We start from the raw sequence: 17,888 nt of genomic DNA, 5'->3' as shown, positions 1-17,888 counted from the left end.
AATGAGGGCCGGGCCCATCACGTGGGCCTGACAGCTTGGGGCGGGGGGTGCCGGCGCAATGTGGTCCCCGGAGCGCCAGCGCTGAGCCCCAGGCTGCCCGAGGCCGGCGGGCCGCGGGGGGCCCGGCCTCACCATGTTCTCCAGGAAGAAGCGAGAGCTCATGAAAACCCCTTCCATCTCCAAGAAGAACCGCGCGGGAAGCCCCAGCCCACAGCCGCCGGCGGTGAGTTGTGCCTCCCGTGGGCGCGGGCGCAGGCCAGGGGCGCCCCACTTGAGCGCTGTGCCGGCGGGGGTTCTGGGCGCAGAGCCCCTAAACCCCGCGTCGGGCTTAGGGCAGGGAACCTGGAGCGCTGGGGAGCGGAGAAGCCTGGGCTCCCAACTACACAGTCCGAGAAGGGGTCGGGGCTGTGCGTGGATGGGGGCCAGGGCGTGGCTTGGGGTTGGCGGCGGTTTCGCTGGGTGCCTGGGTCTAGGGGTGCCTGTCCGGAAGGCCCAGAGTATTCGTGGGAACGGGGGTGGGATGGGGGTCAGCAAGAGGCTGGGGGCCCACAATGGCGGGAGGTGTTTTGATGGAAAAGTTGATACCTTCTCTGCGCGCCCTCCCCTTCCAGGAAGTGGGGTCTCCCCCACCCCAAGGTCTGCGCGCCCCGCCCCCGGCTGTGGTTTTAGCAGGGCCGTTGTTTGTGAAAGCTGCGAGGGGAGGATGTTGGGTAACAGGTGGGTGGGGGGGTGCTGGGCACTAAATCTCAGCCCTCTGACCTCTGGCTTCTGACCTCAAAGCCCCTCCCCTGTCCACCTTGCGTATGGAGAAACTGAGGCAGTGTCAGGGCCAGACCACCCCCTCTACCTGTGTCCCCCGTCCACCTCTCACAGGAGCAGACCAGGAGGGAGGGGGCCGAAGCTGCATTCCCTGGGCAGGGCCAGGAGCCCACGGCCACCAACGCTAAGGCCACGGGCACCCTGAAACGGCCCACCAGTTTGAGCCGCCATGCCAGTGCAGCAGGCTTCCCGCTGCCTGGGGCCTCCTGGACGCTGGGCCGGAGCCACCGCAGCCCCGCAGAGCCACCAGCCGAGGGGCCTGGGCCAGAGGCCGGGGAGGACATCTCTGTGCTGCTGGGGGACGTGGCTCGCTTCGCCGAGGGCCTGGAGAAGCTCAAGGACTGCGTGTTGCGTGACGGTGAGAGGCGCGCGGGATGGGCAGGCCGGTGTTAGCGGGGTCTTATGGGAGCTTCAGCAGGTGCAAAGGGGAGGAGGCAGCGTCGGCCCCAGGCAGGGAGGAGCACCAGTTCCCTTTTTGCCTCCACGCGCGGCTGACAGCCCAGCTTCCTGCCGAGTTATTTTCATCCGCTTCCTGTTTGTCCCTGGCACTGCGGCGGGCACCCTGAGCTGTAGTGGGCACAGCCCCCTAAGAAGCGCAGCCTGCACCCTGCATGTGGAATCCGCCTAGAAACCGCAGTGCCAGGCCCGCACCAGGTGCCTCTTGCCCCACTGTGCTGCCAAGATGGCCCTGGATGGTTGGCAAGTGGGAGGTGGCCACAGCCTGGGGGCTCTGCGCTGAGTGGGAGCCCCAGTTATCTGGCTTTGGGGCGGGGGTGGCTTCCCCAGGAAGCCGCCTAATCTTGGTTCCCTTCCCTTTCCAGAGCTTCCTTGGAGGCGCAGCCCTTTGGGACTGAGCCAGGGGCGGCCCTGGGGCAGCTAGGCGGGGTCAGGGTCCCAAGCTGCACCCACTCCCCTCAGGTGTCTGTGAGCCGGGATCCCAAGGATGGCCAGGAAGGGGTACCCATGCAGGCGAAGGGGGGCTGCCCAGGGATGGACTCACCCCTGACCCACACACCTCCTGTGCCCTGTCCTGCGACCCCCCCCCGGGTACTGCTGCTGCTCAGGGGAGATAGACCCAGGGAGAGGCTCTCGGCCCAGCTGCAGCCAATTTGGCTGGCTAGCAGCCGCCGACAACCCCCCAAGAGTCATTTCCTGAAACCCTTCGCATGCATGCTGTGTTCAGCACCCTGATGGCTGCACCAAGTGTGTCTGCCAGGACAGTGCACCCAGCGATGCCCCGTGGGCGGGGATGGGGCAGTGCAGAAGTCTGGGTCCACACCCCACAGCCACCTCCCCCCAGCATGTGGTGCTTGGCTCAGCTGCAGCCCACGGGGGTGGGTCTGCTGGATGCATGTTGTGTGTCCTGTGCTGGTCTTAGTGGCCACGCAGAGCTGGGTGAGGTGGGCTCCGCCACCCAGGAGTCCCACCTGCTCTTGGTTCCTGGTTGCCTTGTGCTAGGGGCATGGAGGGGGAAGAGCTGGGAGGCGAGTCCCCAGCAGGTGCGTGACTGAAGGGATTCCAAAAGCCGGAAGATAGCCTTCAAGAACATGAAGCTATGTTGGTGCCAAACTTCATAACACGGAAAGTGGTTAGGCAGGAGGAAAAAAAAAGCATGAATTGCAGTGGTGGATTTTTTTTTTTTTGCAATAAATTCAGATGTTTCTTAAGAATGGTTTATTTAGTAGGAAGGCAGAGCACGAGACATTGAATATGCACTTTGCTCCCAAGCCTGTCCTCTGGGTGGGGGCCAGCCCACCCCCAGAACTCTCCCCGGGTCTCCCACAAGGGTGGCGGGAGCCACAAGCTGGAGACATCCCTCCTGCCCCAGGGGGCACCAGCAGTGCTGGAGAGCTGGGGGGTGGTAAACTGAGGCACACTCTGCCGGATCAGCAACACTTACAGTTCCAACATCTTTTTTATAAACATCTAACACTTGGACAAGATTTTTTTCTTTGAAAGGCCTCCTTCAGTAGTGGTGGCAGGGGGTTTTGGTAGTGCGGAAGGCAAGGAAACTACAAACCTTTCATCTGCTGGTTCACTCCCCATACAGCTGCACCGGCTGCGGCTGGGCTGGGGGGGCAGCCCGGAGCTCCATCTGGGTCTCCCATGGGTGCTGATTCCCAGAGGCCTGCGGCAGTAGGAGCTGGGGTCCTGAGCCTGAACCAGGCACTGGGATATGGGATGCTGGTGCCCTGCCCTCCGCTGCCCTCCCCTGCCCCCACTGCAGGCATGCCCAGGCATCCAGAGAAAGGACTTGAAGTTCAATTGGGAGTTCAGTGTCCTAAGGCGCAGACCAGGAGCACAAGGCTGGGTCCCCGCCCCGCTGGGGTCAGCCACTCAAGCCTGCTCTGCCCTCCCCACCCCTCCCCTAGATCTGCTGGAGGCGCGCCGGCCACTGGCCCACGAGTGCCTGGGTGAGGCTCTGCGTGTCATGCACCAAGTGATCTCCAAGTACCCACTGCTCAACACTGTGGAGATCCTCACGGCCGCGGGCACCCTCATCGCCAAGGTCAAAGGTTAGGCAAGTGGCTGGGGCCGGTTGGGGAGGAGGGGCAGGGCGTCCCAAGGTGGCCTTGACCCTCTGTGGGCCCCCCCACCCCTGCCCTCTCAGCCTTCCACTATGAAAGCAACAATGAGTCAGATAAGCGGGACTTCGAGAAGGCCCTGGAGACTGTGGCCGTGTCCTTCAGTAGCACGTGAGGACTGGGCTAAGGGGGGTGGGGGGCCCTGCAGGCAAGGGTGTGCTGGTGCCCCTGCACTGACCACCCCCTCCTGCCACCCTGCCCCGCAGTGTGTCTGAGTTCCTCATGGGCGAGGTGGACAGTAGCACCCTCCTGGCAGTGCCCCCGGGGGACGCCGGCCAGGTGAGGTGCATACAGGGCTGGGTGTGCTATGACCTCTGTGTGTGGGGTGGGGACTCATTGGTGCCCCTCCTGCTCGCAGTCTATGGAGAACCTGTATGGCCCCGGGAGCGAGGGCACCCCACCCAGCTCCGAGGACTGTGACGAGGAGGGTAAGTGTGGGATCCACACGGGGGGACACACTGGGCAGCTGCGGGGACACGCCAGCTAAGCCACGCATGTGTCCCACCTACCCACCTGCCTGGTGCAGGTTGCCTGGCCCCTGAAGAGGTAGACCTGTTGCTCCAACGCTGTGAGGGCGGCGTGGACGTAGCCCTGCAGTACGCCAAGGGCATGGCCAAGTACATGAAAGACCTCGTCAGCTACCTGGAGAGGCGTACAACGCTGGGTGAGTGCGGAGCCCAGCAGGGAGGGGCTGGGCACAGCATGGCCTGCTGCCTGCCCTGACCTGTCACCCTCCCGTCTTGCCTGCCCGCAGAGATAGAGTTCGGGAAAGGCTTGCAGAAGATTGTGCACGCCTGCAGACAGACGGTGGTGCAGGAGGTGGGGCCCTGGCCCGGGAAGCGGGAAGAAGCTGAGGAGCCCAGGGTGCCCACCTGCCCGCTGACCACCCACCTGCCCGCTGCCCACAGCCGCACATGCCCCTGCTATCCATCTACGCGCTGGCACTGGAGCAGGACCTGGAGTGGGGCCATGGCCTGGTGCAGGCGGCCAACACACTGCAAACGCAGACCTACATGCAGGTGGGCATGGTGTCATGGGTGGGGAGGGGGCCGAGGGGGCAGCACCGCAAACAGCCGGTTCACCTGCTTCCCCCGCAGCCCCTGGCGCTGCGTCGCCTGGAGCATGAGAAGCGGCGGAAAGAGATCAAGGAGGCCTGGCATCGTGCCCAGCGGAAACTGGTAAGGCCTCCCGCGTAGGCGCAGCCCCCCACCCACCATTCAGGAGTAGGGTGGGCGCGGCCTCTCCCCACCTGGTCCCCCATCCTCCCCGCCTGGTCCCCCATCCTCCCCGCCCGCTCTTTGCCATTTGGCTTTGGCTCCGTGGCTGTCGGCGGAGGCCCTGTGTTTCATTCCCCACGCCTGGGTTATGTCAGTTTTTCTGTGGTTCTGGTCTCTGCACCCGGCTCAGCCTCCTGGGGTGCAGGCTGTGCGCCCTGGCTTCCTGCCCCCTCACCCCACCCAGGAGCTATGTGGCTTCCTGCCCCAGGGGGTAAGGGAGGGGACAGCCACCAGGCTCCAGCCCCCGTCACCTTGGGCCGAGGGTGGGCATGAGCAGGGTGGCTTGCCATGCCGGGGATGCACGGCCCGCCTTGGCGGCATGAGTCTCCTTCCTGCACGCCCCCAGCAAGAGGCCGAATCCAACCTGCGCAAAGCCAAGCAAACCTACGTGCAGCGCTGTGAGGACCACGACAAGGCCCGCCTCCAGGTGGCCAAGGCGGAGGAGGACCAGGCGGGCAGCGCGGCTGGGGCGGGTAGCGCAGCCTCCAAGGCCCTGGACAAGCGGAGGCGGTTGGAAGAGGAAGCCAAGAACAAGGTGAGAGGCTCCAGGCAGGTGTTTGCCCCGCTCCCCGGCTGAGCACTGGTCCCAGGATGGCAAGCTGAGTCCCACAGTGGCGCGGCTCATCCCCGCAGGCAGAAGAAGCCATGGCCACATACCGCACGTGCGTGGCGGATGCCAAGACACAGAAACAGGAATTGGAGGACACAAAGGTGACGGCACTGCGGCAGCTGCAGGAGCTCATCCGCCAGAGCGACCAAACCATCAAGTCGGTGCGAGCGTGGGCGGGCAGGGCTGCGGGGCGCAGGGCGCACGGACAGGCAGAGCGCGGAGTGCAGGGCACACAGACAGAGCTGTGGGGAGCGTGGTGAGAAAGCGGGCAGGGCTGTGGGACGCGTGGGCGTGCAGAGTTGCTCATGGGTGTGCAGGGTTGTAAGTCAGGGCTGAGGGGCGCAGGGTGCGCGGGTGGGTAGCAGTGCAGGCGCCCCACCTCCTGACCGTGCGCCCGCGGCTGCCCCCTGCAGGCCACCATATCCTACTACCAGACGATGCACATGATGACAGCACCGCTGCCCGTGCACTTCCAAATGCTGTGTGAGAGCAGCAAGCTGTACGACCCGGGCCAGCAGTACGCGAGCCACGTGCGCCAGCTGCAGCGTGGCGACGAGCCTGATGTGCGCTATGACTTCGAGCCCCACGTGCCTGCCGGCGCCTGGTACGTGCTTGTGGGACCCCTTGGTGGGTCCTACTCCAACCCCTGCATGCTCTGCCAGGACCCCTCAGGAATCCCTCAGCGCCCTCCGACCCTCCAGCCCATCACAGCCTTTCCTCTCTCCCCCAACCAGGTCTCCAGTGGCACGTGCCCGGAAGAGCAGTTTCAACGTAGGCGATGCAGCTGGGGCCGAGGTCACGAGCAGTGCTCTAGATGAGCCTAGGTCTGGAGAGGGGTCCCAGCCCAAGGAGTCCCGGGGTGAGTGTCCATGGGGCACCAGGATTGGCTCTGGCTCCCCTTTGTCGTTGGCCCTTTCTCCAAGCTGCCTCCCTCCCCAGGTGTGCGGGGCCACCAGGTGCACAAGTCGTGGCCCACTTCGGTTACTGAGAGCGGGGTGGAAGCGGGCTCTAGCCCAGGTAAGGGGACTGCTGGCGGGGTGGGCTAGGGCTCCCCTAGGGCTCTGGGCACCTGACGCCCTCTCTGCCACTCAGGGGACATGCGCTTGGAGCGAACGTCGTCCTCTGGCACCATGTCATCCAGTGAGGAGTTGGCGGACCAGGAGGCGGCACTGGAGCAAGGTGAGGTGGGAGCTTGGGCAGGGAGGGGGGCTGCCTGCATGGCTTACGGTCCTTGGTGACCTGGGCTGCCCTCCCACCTGCAGCTGACCTCAACGGCATGGCCCCTGAGCTGCCTGTGGCCGTGCCCAGTGGGCCTTTCCGCCACGTGGGGCTGTCCAAGGCAGCGCGCACACACCGGCTGCGTAAGCTGCGCTCGCCCGCCAAGTGCCGTGAGTGCAACAGCTACGTGTATTTCCAGGGCGCTGAGTGTGAGGAGGTGAGGGGCATCGGTGGGCGGGTGGGCAGGTGGGGGTGTGGGCCAGCGGGCACCCCGGGGCTTAGCTCATGCCCAGACACCACCCCCAGTGCTGCCTGGCCTGTCACAAGAAGTGCCTCGAGACCCTGGCCATCCAGTGCGGCCACAAGAAGCTGCAGGGCCGCCTGCTGCTCTTCGGCCAGGACTTCATTCCCGCCGCCCGCGCCACTGCGGACAGCGTGCCCCTGGTCATCCGGAAGTGCATCAGTGAGATCGAGCGCCGCTCACTGCATACCAAGGTGAGGCCGGGCCCATGGCCGGGGGCTCTGCCTATGGCCTGGTTGGCATCTGCTGCCGGCTGACTGTGCCCCCCCACCCAACCCAGGGCATCTACCGCGTAAATGGCGTGAAGACACGGGTGGAGAAGTTGTGCCAGGCCTTTGAGAACGGGCAGGAGTTGGTGGAGCTTTCACAGGCCTCACCCCACGACATCAGCAATGTCCTCAAACTGTACCTTCGCCAGGTGAGCCAGGCTGGCCGTGGGGCGGGGCTGCGGCTGCGCACTGGGGGTCGTGCTGAGCCCCTGCATCTGTCGCCTGCAGCTGCCCGAGCCCCTCATTTCCTTCCGCTTCTACCACGAGCTGGTGGGGCTGGCTAAGGACAGTGCCAAGGCAGAGGCGGAGGCCAAGGCAGCAGCTAGGGGCCGGCAGGAAGGGGCCGGCAGCGAGCGGAGCGAGGAGGTGGCTTTGGCCATGGCCAGCCGGCTGCGTGAGCTGCTGCGAGACCTGCCGCCGGAGAACCGGGCCTCACTGCGGTACCTGCTGAGGCACCTGCGCAGGTGAGCGTGAGCCGGGCACTGGGGAGCGGGGAGCTGCAGTCTGTGGGACCCGTCCTCACTGCACCCCATCCCTCCCCCTCAGGGTAGTGGCTGCTGAGCAAAACAACAAGATGACACCAGCGAATCTGGCCATCGTGTTTGGGCCCACGCTGCTGCGGCCTCGGCCCACGGAGGCCACCGTGTCTCTCTCGTCCCTGGTGGACTACCCCCACCAGGCCCGCATCATTGAGACGCTCATTGTCCACTACGGCCTGGTGTTCGAGGAGGACCTGGAGGAGGCTCCAGGCTCTCAGGTGAGGGGACAGACATCCCGGGAGAGGCTGAGGCCCCAAGGGTGACTTGGAGCCATCTTCTGGTGTCTGATGGGTGGTGTCATTTGTCTTCCCCTACAGGATGCACTGCCCGGCCAGCAGACGCAGGTGGCTGTCCAGGTGTCATACCTGGAGGCGGGCGATGGTGCCATCTGCTCCCTGCAGGAGGTGGCGGAAGGTGAGGATACAGGTGAGCATGGCCATGAACCCTGCTACCCGGGGGCTGAGGGGCAGGCTTGGCGTGCGTGGGCAGGGCCACTGCCCCGGCATGCCTGGGGGTTTCACATATCCAATATCCCCTCAGAATCACGAGCTGCATCCGCCGACTCTGACTCGGAACTGGAGGAGGCTTCTGACCCTCTGTCTTCATCGGATGCCAGCGCCCTGCACAGCCTCAGCTTCTCAGAGGGCCAGGACGAGCAGCCAGGGGCCGGGAAGGAGGGAGGCCCCGCAGGACTGGCCCTGCAGCTTTCAGCCTACAACAGCAGCTAGCGCTGCCCCGTCGGGGGCCCGGCTGCCCCCGTGAGGCTCCCTGGGCACCTGCCGGGCGAAGTGGCCAGAGCTTGACTGAGCTGGTCAGGGCAGAGGCACACATGGCTAATGCCAGCCACCTCCTGGGGCAGCGGGCCCTGCCGACCTTCGGTGGCTAGGGTGGTAGTGGGGTCACCTTCCTGGAAGTTGGGGTCTGGGGACACAGTGCTCTTGCTGCTATTCACAATAAAGCCTTCAGCACTTGGATTGTTGGCCCGCGGGCTCCCGTCCCTCAACCTGGAGGTGCAAGACAGGGGACGCCCCATGTCAACAGTCACATTTGCTCACAAACACTTAACAAGCTGCAGGAGGCCCATTCCCACACTGCAGCCCAAGCCACCATCCGCTTCCAGAACCTTCTCCAGACTGAGGCCCCCCCTACTCCATCTGGGCTCCTGTGATTATCAGAGTCACAGAATTTGAATAGGTCATTCCCCACAGGGCCACAGTGCTACAGTATCTGATAGTGCCCCAGCGGTAACTTCGAACCAGGAGCTCCATCCAGGCTTCCTGGGAGTGCAGGGGCCCAGGAACTGAACCACCGTGGCTGCCCCCGGGAACACCAGCCCTGAGCTGGCTGGCAATCTGTGGGATGCTGGTACCACAGGCAGCGGTTTGGTCCTTGGAGCCAGCCCCACAGACCAGCATTGCAGGGCCAACCCAGCTGCTTCAGCACCAACTGGGGCCCTGCAGCCACACCGAGCCAGGGTTGGGACCCACAGTGGGGGGCCTCGATGTGAAGGCAGTAGGTGAGAAACCTGCAGTAGGTGCATACTGGGGGAGGAGCCTGCCATGGGGTACAGTGGGCACAGGCCTACACCTGGAACAACTGCCCCTCAACCAGCTGGGCTCAGAAGAGCCAGTTTGGACAACACAGCCAGACGCCGCACGTGGGCACCATGCAGGCTGTGGGGGAGCCGGGTTCATAGCTGGCATGTGGTAACTACCGCCCATCCACACTCCACAGAGCTGTGTGCCCGGGAGTGCAGGGGCCACCCCGCCGGACGTGAGCACCCAACACAAGACCCCAGTGTCCACAGAGGTGACAGACAAGGCGCAGCCCATGCACCCCACGTGGGGACATGGCTAGGGACCGCATGGGTTTCTGACATGCCAGACCAAACCAGGGAGAGACATGACGCTGCCACAATGGTGACCGAAGCATCTAGCACAAATGCGGACTCGCAGGCAACACAAATAGGTGTGCGCACAGAAGGTGCTAGCAACAGCCAGGGGTGTTGGTGGCACAGCCCTGGGGTCTGACGTCCCAGGAGCTCTCAACACGGTAGGCTCCCTGTGACTTAAAGGACAGGTGTCTCCGCCAACTCCCCTGGAGCCCCACCCAGCCCTGCTGGGAGGGAACTGGGGGTACCAAGAGCCCCACAGACCTTGCCACTCAGTCTTCGTTTCCAAACGAAGAGTTTATTCACTCACAATCTCTGGCCCTGGGGTCGGCGCTGGGACCTGCACCTGCTGACCGCAGAGTACCCATGGCCCACAGACCCAGAGAGCGGGTTAGGGGCAGACCGCACATGCCAGATCCCACCTGCCAGCCAGCTGACCACACTGGCTCCTGCCCAGGGCCCTGTAGTCCCAAGTGGGCCCCGTGCGTGTGACCTACAGCAGAGGTGGAAGTGCCAGTCTTGGGGTGTACAGGACAGCAGAGACGGGGCTGCTGCCTTTGGGGTGCCTTGAGTAGGGCTGGATCTGGGGAAGCCAGGTCGTTGGACACCTGTGGTACAGAAAAGATGGACAGTTGAGCCAGGCAGGCAGACCACAAGCCACGACCCCGGGTGATGGGCAGGGCAGGGCAGGGCAGGGAATGGATCAGCTTAGCAGGGCCTGGTCTGAGGCCTGCAGGGAGACACAGGATGGCCTGGCAGGGGGCACCTCAGGATGCCGGGCAGGTGCTGGCCCAGGACTGTCCTCTGCTACTCAAGGAGACAGAAGGTCCATGCCAGGAAAGACCCTCCCACCCTGGGTCCGTAGAGGGGATCCTATGGGCTGAGTGATCCCACGTGTGGGGTCCTGGTGCCTCTGCTGGCTGCAGAGTCCCCATCCCAGGGTCCATGTGAGCCCACCCGGGAGCAGCACGGCCCTGGACTCTCACCTGCATGCGGCTACTGCACCAGCCGGTACGTGATGTACCTGCCCGCCGTCTCACTGGGTCGGATGATCTTGACCACCTGCAGTGACATGGGCAGGGCTGGGGCTCAGGCATCTCACACTGGTGCCTGAGACAGTGGGCATGCTGGCCTGGGGCTAGGACAGCTTGCACCTCTGCCCAGGGTGGTGGGCACAATGGCCTGGGGTGCCAGGCTGAGGTACCTTGCACCTGCCTGGGGTAATGGGCACGCAGGCCCAGGGCTGGGCTGGGGGCTCAGGCACCTTGCACTACTGCCTGGGGAGATGTGTACCCTGGCTTGGGGTGCTGGGCCCGAGTGCTGGAGGTCAGCCGAATAACCCTGGGCAGCCCTGGCTTCATACATGGGTGATCCCAAGTCTGCCCAGGAGGTGGGGAGCAGCCCTTCTTACCTGCCCCCGTTTTATGCCGAAATAGCGTGCCACAGGGTCCCCTGCTTGGATCCTTGGTAGCTGGTTCTCCCGCAGCTTACTGGGGTGCAGTCAGGGAAAGCCAGTCTGGGCAGTACTGGGATACAGAGTGAGGAAGGGAAGGGAGGGAGCCCTGGAGGTGGGAGGAGGAAGGGGCCCCTGGGAGGGAAGGGGAAAGAAGGAAGGGGAAAGAAGGAAGGGGAAAGAAGGAAGGGGAAAGAAGGAAGGGGACCCCCGGGGGCGGGGGGAAGCTGAGTTCCGTAAGGATACTATCGTGCCAGCAGCTCTGTCACCTCCTCCTTGGTCATGACCACGTGCTCAGGGACCAGCTGAGGACAGATGGGGCAGATGGGGCGCTGAGCACGGACGGACGACTCCACCCTGCACCCCCCACAATCCCCACGCCCTCCCCCCACGCACCTCGTGTTCTGTGATGTTGATGAGCAACTCTTGCTGCAAGAACTGCTCCAGCACGTATTTGGGGGCCATGTCCACCAGCGACTGCGAGGGGCCAGAAGTGGGGGTGCTCAGCAGGGAGTACCCCAGGCCAGCCCCCACCCTGCCCGTCGCCCCCAGGCCGGCCCCCACGCTGCTGTCGCCCCCAGGCCGGCCCCCATGGGGCGCACCTGCTTGGCCGAGGGCGTCATGCCCTGCTGCACCACGATGAGCGCGCGGGTGATGTTTTCCTCCTGCATCCGCTGGCAGTACACCTTGATGGTCTTGATGCCCACCTTGGGCTCCTCTGTGGGCACAGTGGGGCTCATGTGGCCACCCCAACCCCACACCATCACCCAGGGCCTGCTCAGCCACAGGAGGACATGGGAACCAGGGCAGCCACTCCTGGACACGGTGGGGAGTCCAGGCCTGGGACAGGCTCCCCTTGGGGGTGACACAGTGCAGTCAGCGGGTGAACACCCAGACACCAGGGAGGGCCCAGCACGGATGGCATCCCCGCCCTGTGGACCCCACCCACACCTGTGAGCCACCGGCATCCCACATGGACACCGGGCAGGCCCACTTGCCTCCAGCCCCGTGGCTGAAGGAGGGACCCCACTGGTCGTGTAGATGGGTGGGGGACTGCAGCAGGTGGGGACCCACCTTGAGCCCGGTCCGTGCACCCCACCCCAGCCCAGCCCACCTGGAGCCCGGCGGTCACCTGGGAAGAAGACAAACATCTGGTCAGTGGGGTCGTCGTTGTGAGCTACCAGCACGGTCAGGTCCGTGCGTCGCGGCCGCCCCTCGCTCGGCTTGTCCCCGAACTGGGCCTTGAACTCCTCCAGGGTCTGGTCCAGCTCGTCCTGGGTCACCAGGTAGCCGCGGTCGTGGCACAGCTGCGGGGTGCACACAGCCAGGTGGGTGAGGGACCCCATTAGGTGGGGGACCCCGCTGGATAGGTGACCCCGCAGCCACAAGTAGGGGATCCCAGCGGGTGGGCCAGAGACCTTGCTGAGTAGGTAGCTGGGGGGCCCCACTGGGTGGGAAGTCCTGGCAGGTAGAGGACCCCGCTGGATAGGTGAGCGTGGAACCCCACTGAGTAGGGAACCCCAGCAGGTGGGTGATCCCGCAAATAGGCGACCCCTCCAGGTAGATAAGGGATCCCGCTGGATGGGTGGCTGACCCCACTGAGTAGATGACCCCCAGGTGGATGGAGGACCCCGGCAGGCAGAGACCCCAGCAAGTGGGTGGGGGACCCTGGCAGGCGGGTGGGAGACTCGGCAGGGTAGGTGACCCCAGCAGGCGGAGACCCCGGCAGGTGGGTGGGGGACCCTGGCAGGTGGGTGGGGGACCCGGCCGGGTAGGTGATCCCACTAGGTGGGTAAGGGACCCCGCAAGTGGAGGATCCCAGCGGGTGGGAGACCCTGCTAAGTGGGAGACCCCGCGGGCCGGCCGACGCAGACGGAGGCCCACCTGCATGATGGTCTTGCGGATCTTCCACAGCCGGTACGTCTCCTCCTCGTCGTCCATGTCGCCGTTGCTGCTGCTCCTGCCGCTGCCGCCACACTAACTCCGCGTTATAGAGCCGCGCGCGATAATTGCGCCTGCGCCGGACGCTAGTCAGGCCCCCGGCCCCGCCCACCCCGGGCTGTCTCCAGCGAACGCCTGAATAAGGCAGCGCCGTTCGGGACAGGCAGCGCTGCGGACAGCCCGACACCGTCGGGTGCGGTTACTGTGGCAACCGACGCTATCCTCTAAGGCCGCCGGTTCGAGTCCCGGCTGCTCCAGTTCCGGTGCGGTATCCCCCTTTGCTGACGCCCCTGGGCTGACGCAGCCTGGGCCCCCGCACCCACCCTGGGAGACCAGCGATGGAGCTCCTGGCTTCGACCTGGCTCTCCCCCAGCTACCGCAGCCATTTGGGGAAGTGAATCCGTACATGGAAGAGCTCTCTCACGCTACCCTTGAAATAAATGCATTTTTAAGTAAACACTTCTGCTTTCAAAATATTTTCCCGAACAGCAGTCAGCCTTGCCCTTGGGAGAGACTGCCTCTTAGAATAGGTGGAGTCGTCGTGAGGAGCTTGGGGTGGGGAAGGCAAGCAGAGGGCACCGAGTGTGCCAGGCAGTGCCGGGTGGCAGGCAGTGAACAGATTGCAATGGGGTGTGGTTGCGAGCTAGTAGGCCAGAGGGGACGAGTACCCCGATAGGGTGAGCCAATGCGAGGACAGAGTCCCCTGTGGGAGGGTGGAGGAGGCACCCCGAAGTGTGGGGATTGTGGAAGATGCCCTAGGGCAGCTTGCCAGGGCAGTGCCCTGGAGACGAGGCCAGGACAAGGTCCCAGGTCCCTGGGGATGGGGTGTTTCCAGGGCAGAGTCTGCAGCCCCAGGGATCAGGAGAAAAGGGTGGGGTATGGAGAGAGGTTCAGCTGTGAAGCCCTGTAAACCTGTCCTCCTCCTCCAGGCTGGAGGGTCACCAGCCAGGGCGGCAGTGTGCCCAGCTGAGCCCTGACATGGTGTGGGCACACAGCTGTCCCTTTAACAGAGTGATGGGGCAGGAGGCTTCAGGTGCCTGGGGACACGTGTGGGTGTCTGGGGGTGGTGAGGTGCCACATGCCTGGGCACAGGTGCAGGTGTTTGGGGCGGGGACAGGCAGGAGCGGAGGTGGCAGGCAGAGGTCTCCCAGAGTTTTGCTGTTCCATGGGGAGGTCCAACCACACCAGTGGTACCCGTCTCCCCTTTATGCAGTTCGACAGCCCCAGGTTGCCCACTGGACACCCCCCCACACACACACACAGGAAGTGACTGCATAGGCAATTCCACAGCAACAGGAAAAGGCTCAGGGTAACCAGCTCCCAGGACAGGACTTCCTTCGGTGGTGATGAAATGTTCTGAAACTCAATGTTTTTTGTAACTTTTCCTCCAGGGTGAGCCCTGGGACTTCTTCTAACCCTTAAAGGACTTTTTTTTTTTTTTTTTTTTTAATGTATTTTGGTTCTGGAAACTCTGCCCCTTGTGCCCCTGCGGGCCTGAGTGACTCCTTGGTGTGATGGGTCAATTCTGGTCTGAGGGGGACCATTCCTAGTGTGAGGGGTCACTCCTGGTGTTTGGGGGTCATTCCTGGCATGGGGAGGGGGTCAATACTGGCCTGAGAGGGAACCACTCCTGGCCTCAGGATCACTGTTGGCATGAGGAGGAGTCACTCCTGGTATGACAAGGGGGTCACTGCTGGCTTGGGAGGGGGTCATTCCTGGCTGGGGGTCACTGCTGGCTTGGGAGGGTCACTGCTGGCTTGGGAGGGTCACTGCTGGCTTGGGGGGGTCACTCCTGGCTGGGGGGTCACTGCTGGCTGGGGGAGGGTCACTGCTGGCTGGGGGAGGGTCACTGCTGGCTGGGGGGTCACTCCTGGCTGGGGGGGTCACTGCTGGCTTGGGGGTCACTCCTGGCTGGAGGGGGTCACTCCTGATGACCGTGCGTCCAGCTGGGTCATGGCTGCGAGCGGCCAGCCCGCGGGGTGCGGGGCTCCCCGAGAAGGGAGACGCCCCGGGGAGGTCCGGCTGCGGCCAGGGCGGCCGCATCCTCCCAGGCCCGCGACCCGCGAGGCCCTGCGGACACCGCAAGGACACGGCAGCGCCGCGCGGCCTGAGGAAACGGTCCTGCCGAGCCGTTTCGGCCGTTGTGGAGCCCCAGGCCCCTGTGTCTTCTCGGGGCGCCCCGGCCACTGTCGTCCCTCCCCAGTGTCCAGCTCCCGGCCATTCGGCCCTGGCGGACTCGATCTGCCGTCACACGACGCGGAAACGCTCACAAACGCGGCGAGCATGCGCAGTCACGGACCAAAACAACTTGCCCTATCTCTCCTCCTTCTACCCCGCCTTTCTCCAGCCTCAGTCACAAGCCCGCCTCGCCCCTCACGCGCAGGCCTCCCCATTGGTTGACGTGACCGCACGTCAGAGGAGACGACGGGTTGGGCCAATGGGCGCGTGAGTGGGTGTGGCCGAGGGCGGGGAGGCGAGGCGCACCGGCGCGCGTTCATTGGTCGGCTGGGTGAGAGGGGAGGAGCCGCCGGCTCCGGGACCCGCCGCTGCCGCCGCGATGCTGCTGAGCCGCCTGAGCCGCTTGCTGAAGCCGGCATTGCTGTGCGGTGCCCTGGCCGCTCCCGGGCTGGCTGGCACCATGGTGAGCGGGCGGCGGCGGGCCGTTGGGGACCGGGGCTGGTGGGCGGACGCGCGAGGCCTGCTGCTCCCTGGCCGTGGGGGGACCCCCTTCGGACCGGGGCGGCTGGAAGGGGACAGTGTCCGGCTGGGACCCCTGGACATGGGGCGCTGGGGAGGGCGGCCGAGCTGGGCCGCTCCTTCCTCCTCCTCCTCCTCCTCTTCCCCGCCGCTCGAGGCCGGCGCGCAGCGGCGTCACAGTGCACGGCCGGGCGCCCGGGGCGACCACGGCCCGCTTTGTCCTCCTCCTCCCCTGGGCCCCGCGGGGTCGGGCGGCACTGAAGCGGGCCATGGGCCGCGCAGCCGCCGGCTCCCCGGGGCGCTGCAGGCAGCGGGGCCGGGGCCGCCCGAGCGGGGGAACCACCACCACCACCACCACCACCGCCCGGCGCCCGGGCCCAGCTCCCCGGAGGCAGCGGCGGCGGCGGCGGCAGCAGCAGCAGCAGCGGTCCAGGCGCCAGGCCCCCCGGAAGCGCAAGGTCCCTGCGTGCCGACGCCGGAGGCCACGTCCTCCGCCCCTGGACCCCTGCCCTTGCCCCTGCAGGCCCGGGCCGGCCGTGCCGCAGCCCGTGTGCTGCCACGACAAGTTCCTGGATCCGGTGTGCACAGAGGGTCCCCGTTCCCGCCGCCGCGGCCTCGCACCATGTTGGGGGTGGGGTCCTGAGTACGCTCCTGCTGGTTACCTCGAGCTGGTGACCTTCGCTCGCTGCCCCCAGGGGCCTCATTCCGGACTGGGGCGTGGGCTCCCCGCCCCCGCCGTGTCCCCTGATGTCCCCTGGTCACCGAATCCCCGATCTTGCGTTGCAGTGTGCGTCCCGTGATGACTGGCGCTGCGCGCGCTCCATGCACGAGTTCTCCGCCAAGGACATCGATGGGCGCATGGTGTGCCTGGACAAGTACCGGTGGGTCCCGGGGAGGATGGCGACTGGGGAGAAGCAGGGGGTGAAAGCAGGGCAGTCCCACTCCCCGACTTGGCTGACCTCCCCGCCCACCCACCCTCCTGCAGGGGCTTCGTGTGCATCGTCACCAACGTAGCCTCCCAATGAGGCAAGACAGAGGTGAACTACACTCAGCTGGTCGACCTGCACGCGCGATACGCTGAGTGTGGTTTGCGCATCCTGGCCTTCCCCTGCAACCAGTTTGGGAGGCAGGTAGGCGTGCGCACTTGCGGGAGGCTAGGCTGCGGTGAGAGAAAAGGGGGTGATCTGGGGGGTGCGGAGCCCGCTCACCTCCCACACCCCTGGCCGCCCCCTCCCCTCCCCTCCAGGAGCCAGGGAGTAACGCCGAGATCAAAGAGTTCGCCGCCAGCTACAATGTCAAGTTTGATATGTACAGCAAGATCTGCGTGAATGGCGACGACGCGCACCCGCTGTGGAAGTGGATGAAAGTCCAGCCCAAGGGCAGGGGCATGCTGGGCAAGTGCGTGACCCGAGTGGGGTGCGGGGCGGGGGCGGGCGGGGTGCTGGGGCCCTCCCCACTCAGGCTGCCTTTGTTTTGTTTTTTGTGCAGCGCCATCAAGTGGAATTTCACCAAGGTAAGTGGAGGGCTCCAGGGTGCGCCTGGGCGGGCCAGTGCTTCCAGGCTCCTTCCCACACTGCCCCTTCCGCCTCCCGCCGCAGTTCCTGGTGGACAAAAATGGTTGCGTGGTGAAGCGGTACGGTCCCATGGAAGAGCCCCTGGTAGGTGCCCCGGGCAGGGCGGTGGTTCAGCGGGGTGGCCAGAGTAGCCGGGGCCATGACCGCCCTCTCCCTGGCCCTGTGCCCCCCACAGGTGATCGAGAAGGACCTGCCCTGCTATCTCTAGCTCCCACAAGTGCCCAGTCCTGCCCGAGCCCCCCGCCTGAGTCCCCCGGAGCCTTCCACCCGGCACCATGACGGCCTGCCTGCAAACCAGTCCGCTGGTGAGGCTGGCCCGAGAACTCGCGTGCAACCCTGCCGGAGGAAGGCCCCCCTGGACGCCGGACGCCGGCTCGGCGCCACCATCATAGCTGCCTTGTGGGAATAAAAGATAGAAAACTCGCCTCTCTGCCGGCCTGGTCATGGGTAAATCTGGGTCAGATGGTCGGATGATCCTGGCTAATCCCTCCTGGCCCTGGCAGGTGCCCAGGCAGATCCGCCTTAGCCCGTTAGCAGCAGCTGCTCTGGGCCTGCAGGGGTGGGGCTGGCAGGGTGCCCATGTAGGCGGGCAGGGCACTGCAGCGACCCCCGGGGGACAGATGAGGTACTGCCCAGCTGCAGGCCTCCAGCACAGGATGGCAGGTGCTGTGGGTGCGTCCTGGGGCCCGGGCCTGGGCAGGTGGTGGCCACTGC

The 17,888-nt window shown here is 65.3% G+C and overlaps 3 protein-coding genes across 7 annotated transcripts; 2 read left to right on the top strand and 1 right to left on the bottom strand.

Annotated features, from left to right (window-relative positions):
* Positions 1-48: 48 nt before the first annotated feature.
* Positions 49-8,592, top strand: ARHGAP45 (Rho GTPase activating protein 45). Of its 2 annotated transcripts, none has more exons than XM_040990610.1 (23): positions 49-223; positions 874-1,177; positions 3,192-3,335; positions 3,431-3,515; positions 3,611-3,683; positions 3,763-3,832; positions 3,931-4,068; positions 4,159-4,223; positions 4,313-4,423; positions 4,502-4,582; positions 5,028-5,216; positions 5,315-5,452; positions 5,705-5,895; positions 6,026-6,150; positions 6,231-6,308; positions 6,384-6,470; positions 6,554-6,726; positions 6,816-7,004; positions 7,091-7,228; positions 7,308-7,543; positions 7,626-7,836; positions 7,936-8,032; positions 8,159-8,592. In XM_040990610.1, exons 1-23 carry the CDS (start codon positions 134-136, stop codon positions 8,344-8,346), a joined length of 3,201 nt encoding a protein of 1,066 aa, XP_040846544.1. In that variant the 5' UTR covers positions 49-133; the 3' UTR covers positions 8,347-8,592. The 2 variants fall into 2 exon arrangements, with proteins under 2 accessions (XP_040846544.1, XP_040846543.1); XM_040990609.1 differs by having other exon boundaries at positions 50-223; positions 7,936-8,044.
* Positions 8,593-9,791: 1,199 nt separating this feature from the next.
* Positions 9,792-12,958, bottom strand: POLR2E (RNA polymerase II, I and III subunit E). The gene is made up of 8 exons (XM_040990611.1): positions 12,847-12,958; positions 12,095-12,269; positions 11,565-11,680; positions 11,359-11,439; positions 11,209-11,267; positions 10,921-10,999; positions 10,496-10,571; positions 9,792-10,117 (listed from the first exon to the last, which is right to left on the bottom strand). The coding sequence occupies exons 1-7, from the start codon at positions 12,901-12,903 to the stop codon at positions 10,506-10,508; spliced, it is 633 nt and encodes a 210-aa protein (XP_040846545.1). The 5' UTR covers positions 12,904-12,958; the 3' UTR covers positions 9,792-10,117; positions 10,496-10,505.
* A 2,468-nt stretch (positions 12,959-15,426) lies between these two features.
* On the top strand, positions 15,427-17,597 carry GPX4 (glutathione peroxidase 4). 4 transcript variants are annotated; one of them, XM_040990607.1, is made up of 8 exons: positions 15,855-15,898; positions 15,992-16,148; positions 16,387-16,481; positions 16,586-16,730; positions 16,847-16,998; positions 17,089-17,113; positions 17,199-17,258; positions 17,350-17,597. In XM_040990607.1, exons 1-8 carry the CDS (start codon positions 15,870-15,872, stop codon positions 17,380-17,382), a joined length of 696 nt encoding a protein of 231 aa, XP_040846541.1. In that variant the 5' UTR covers positions 15,855-15,869; the 3' UTR covers positions 17,383-17,597. The 4 variants fall into 4 exon arrangements, with proteins under 4 accessions (XP_040846542.1, XP_040846539.1, XP_040846541.1 ...); XM_040990604.1 differs by having other exon boundaries at positions 15,855-15,921; positions 15,982-16,178; XM_040990608.1 differs by lacking the exons at positions 15,855-15,898; positions 15,992-16,148 and adding an exon at positions 15,427-15,544.
* The last annotated feature ends 291 nt before the right edge of the window (positions 17,598-17,888 follow it).

Source organism: Ochotona curzoniae, unplaced genomic scaffold (genome assembly GCF_017591425.1).
Source record: "Ochotona curzoniae isolate NIBS_2020 unplaced genomic scaffold, NIBS_Ocur_1.0 contig_605, whole genome shotgun sequence".
Classification (NCBI taxonomy): Eukaryota; Metazoa; Chordata; class Mammalia; order Lagomorpha; family Ochotonidae; genus Ochotona; species Ochotona curzoniae.
Note: the sequence above shows the minus strand (reverse complement) of the source record. Positions and strands in the feature narration are given on the sequence as shown.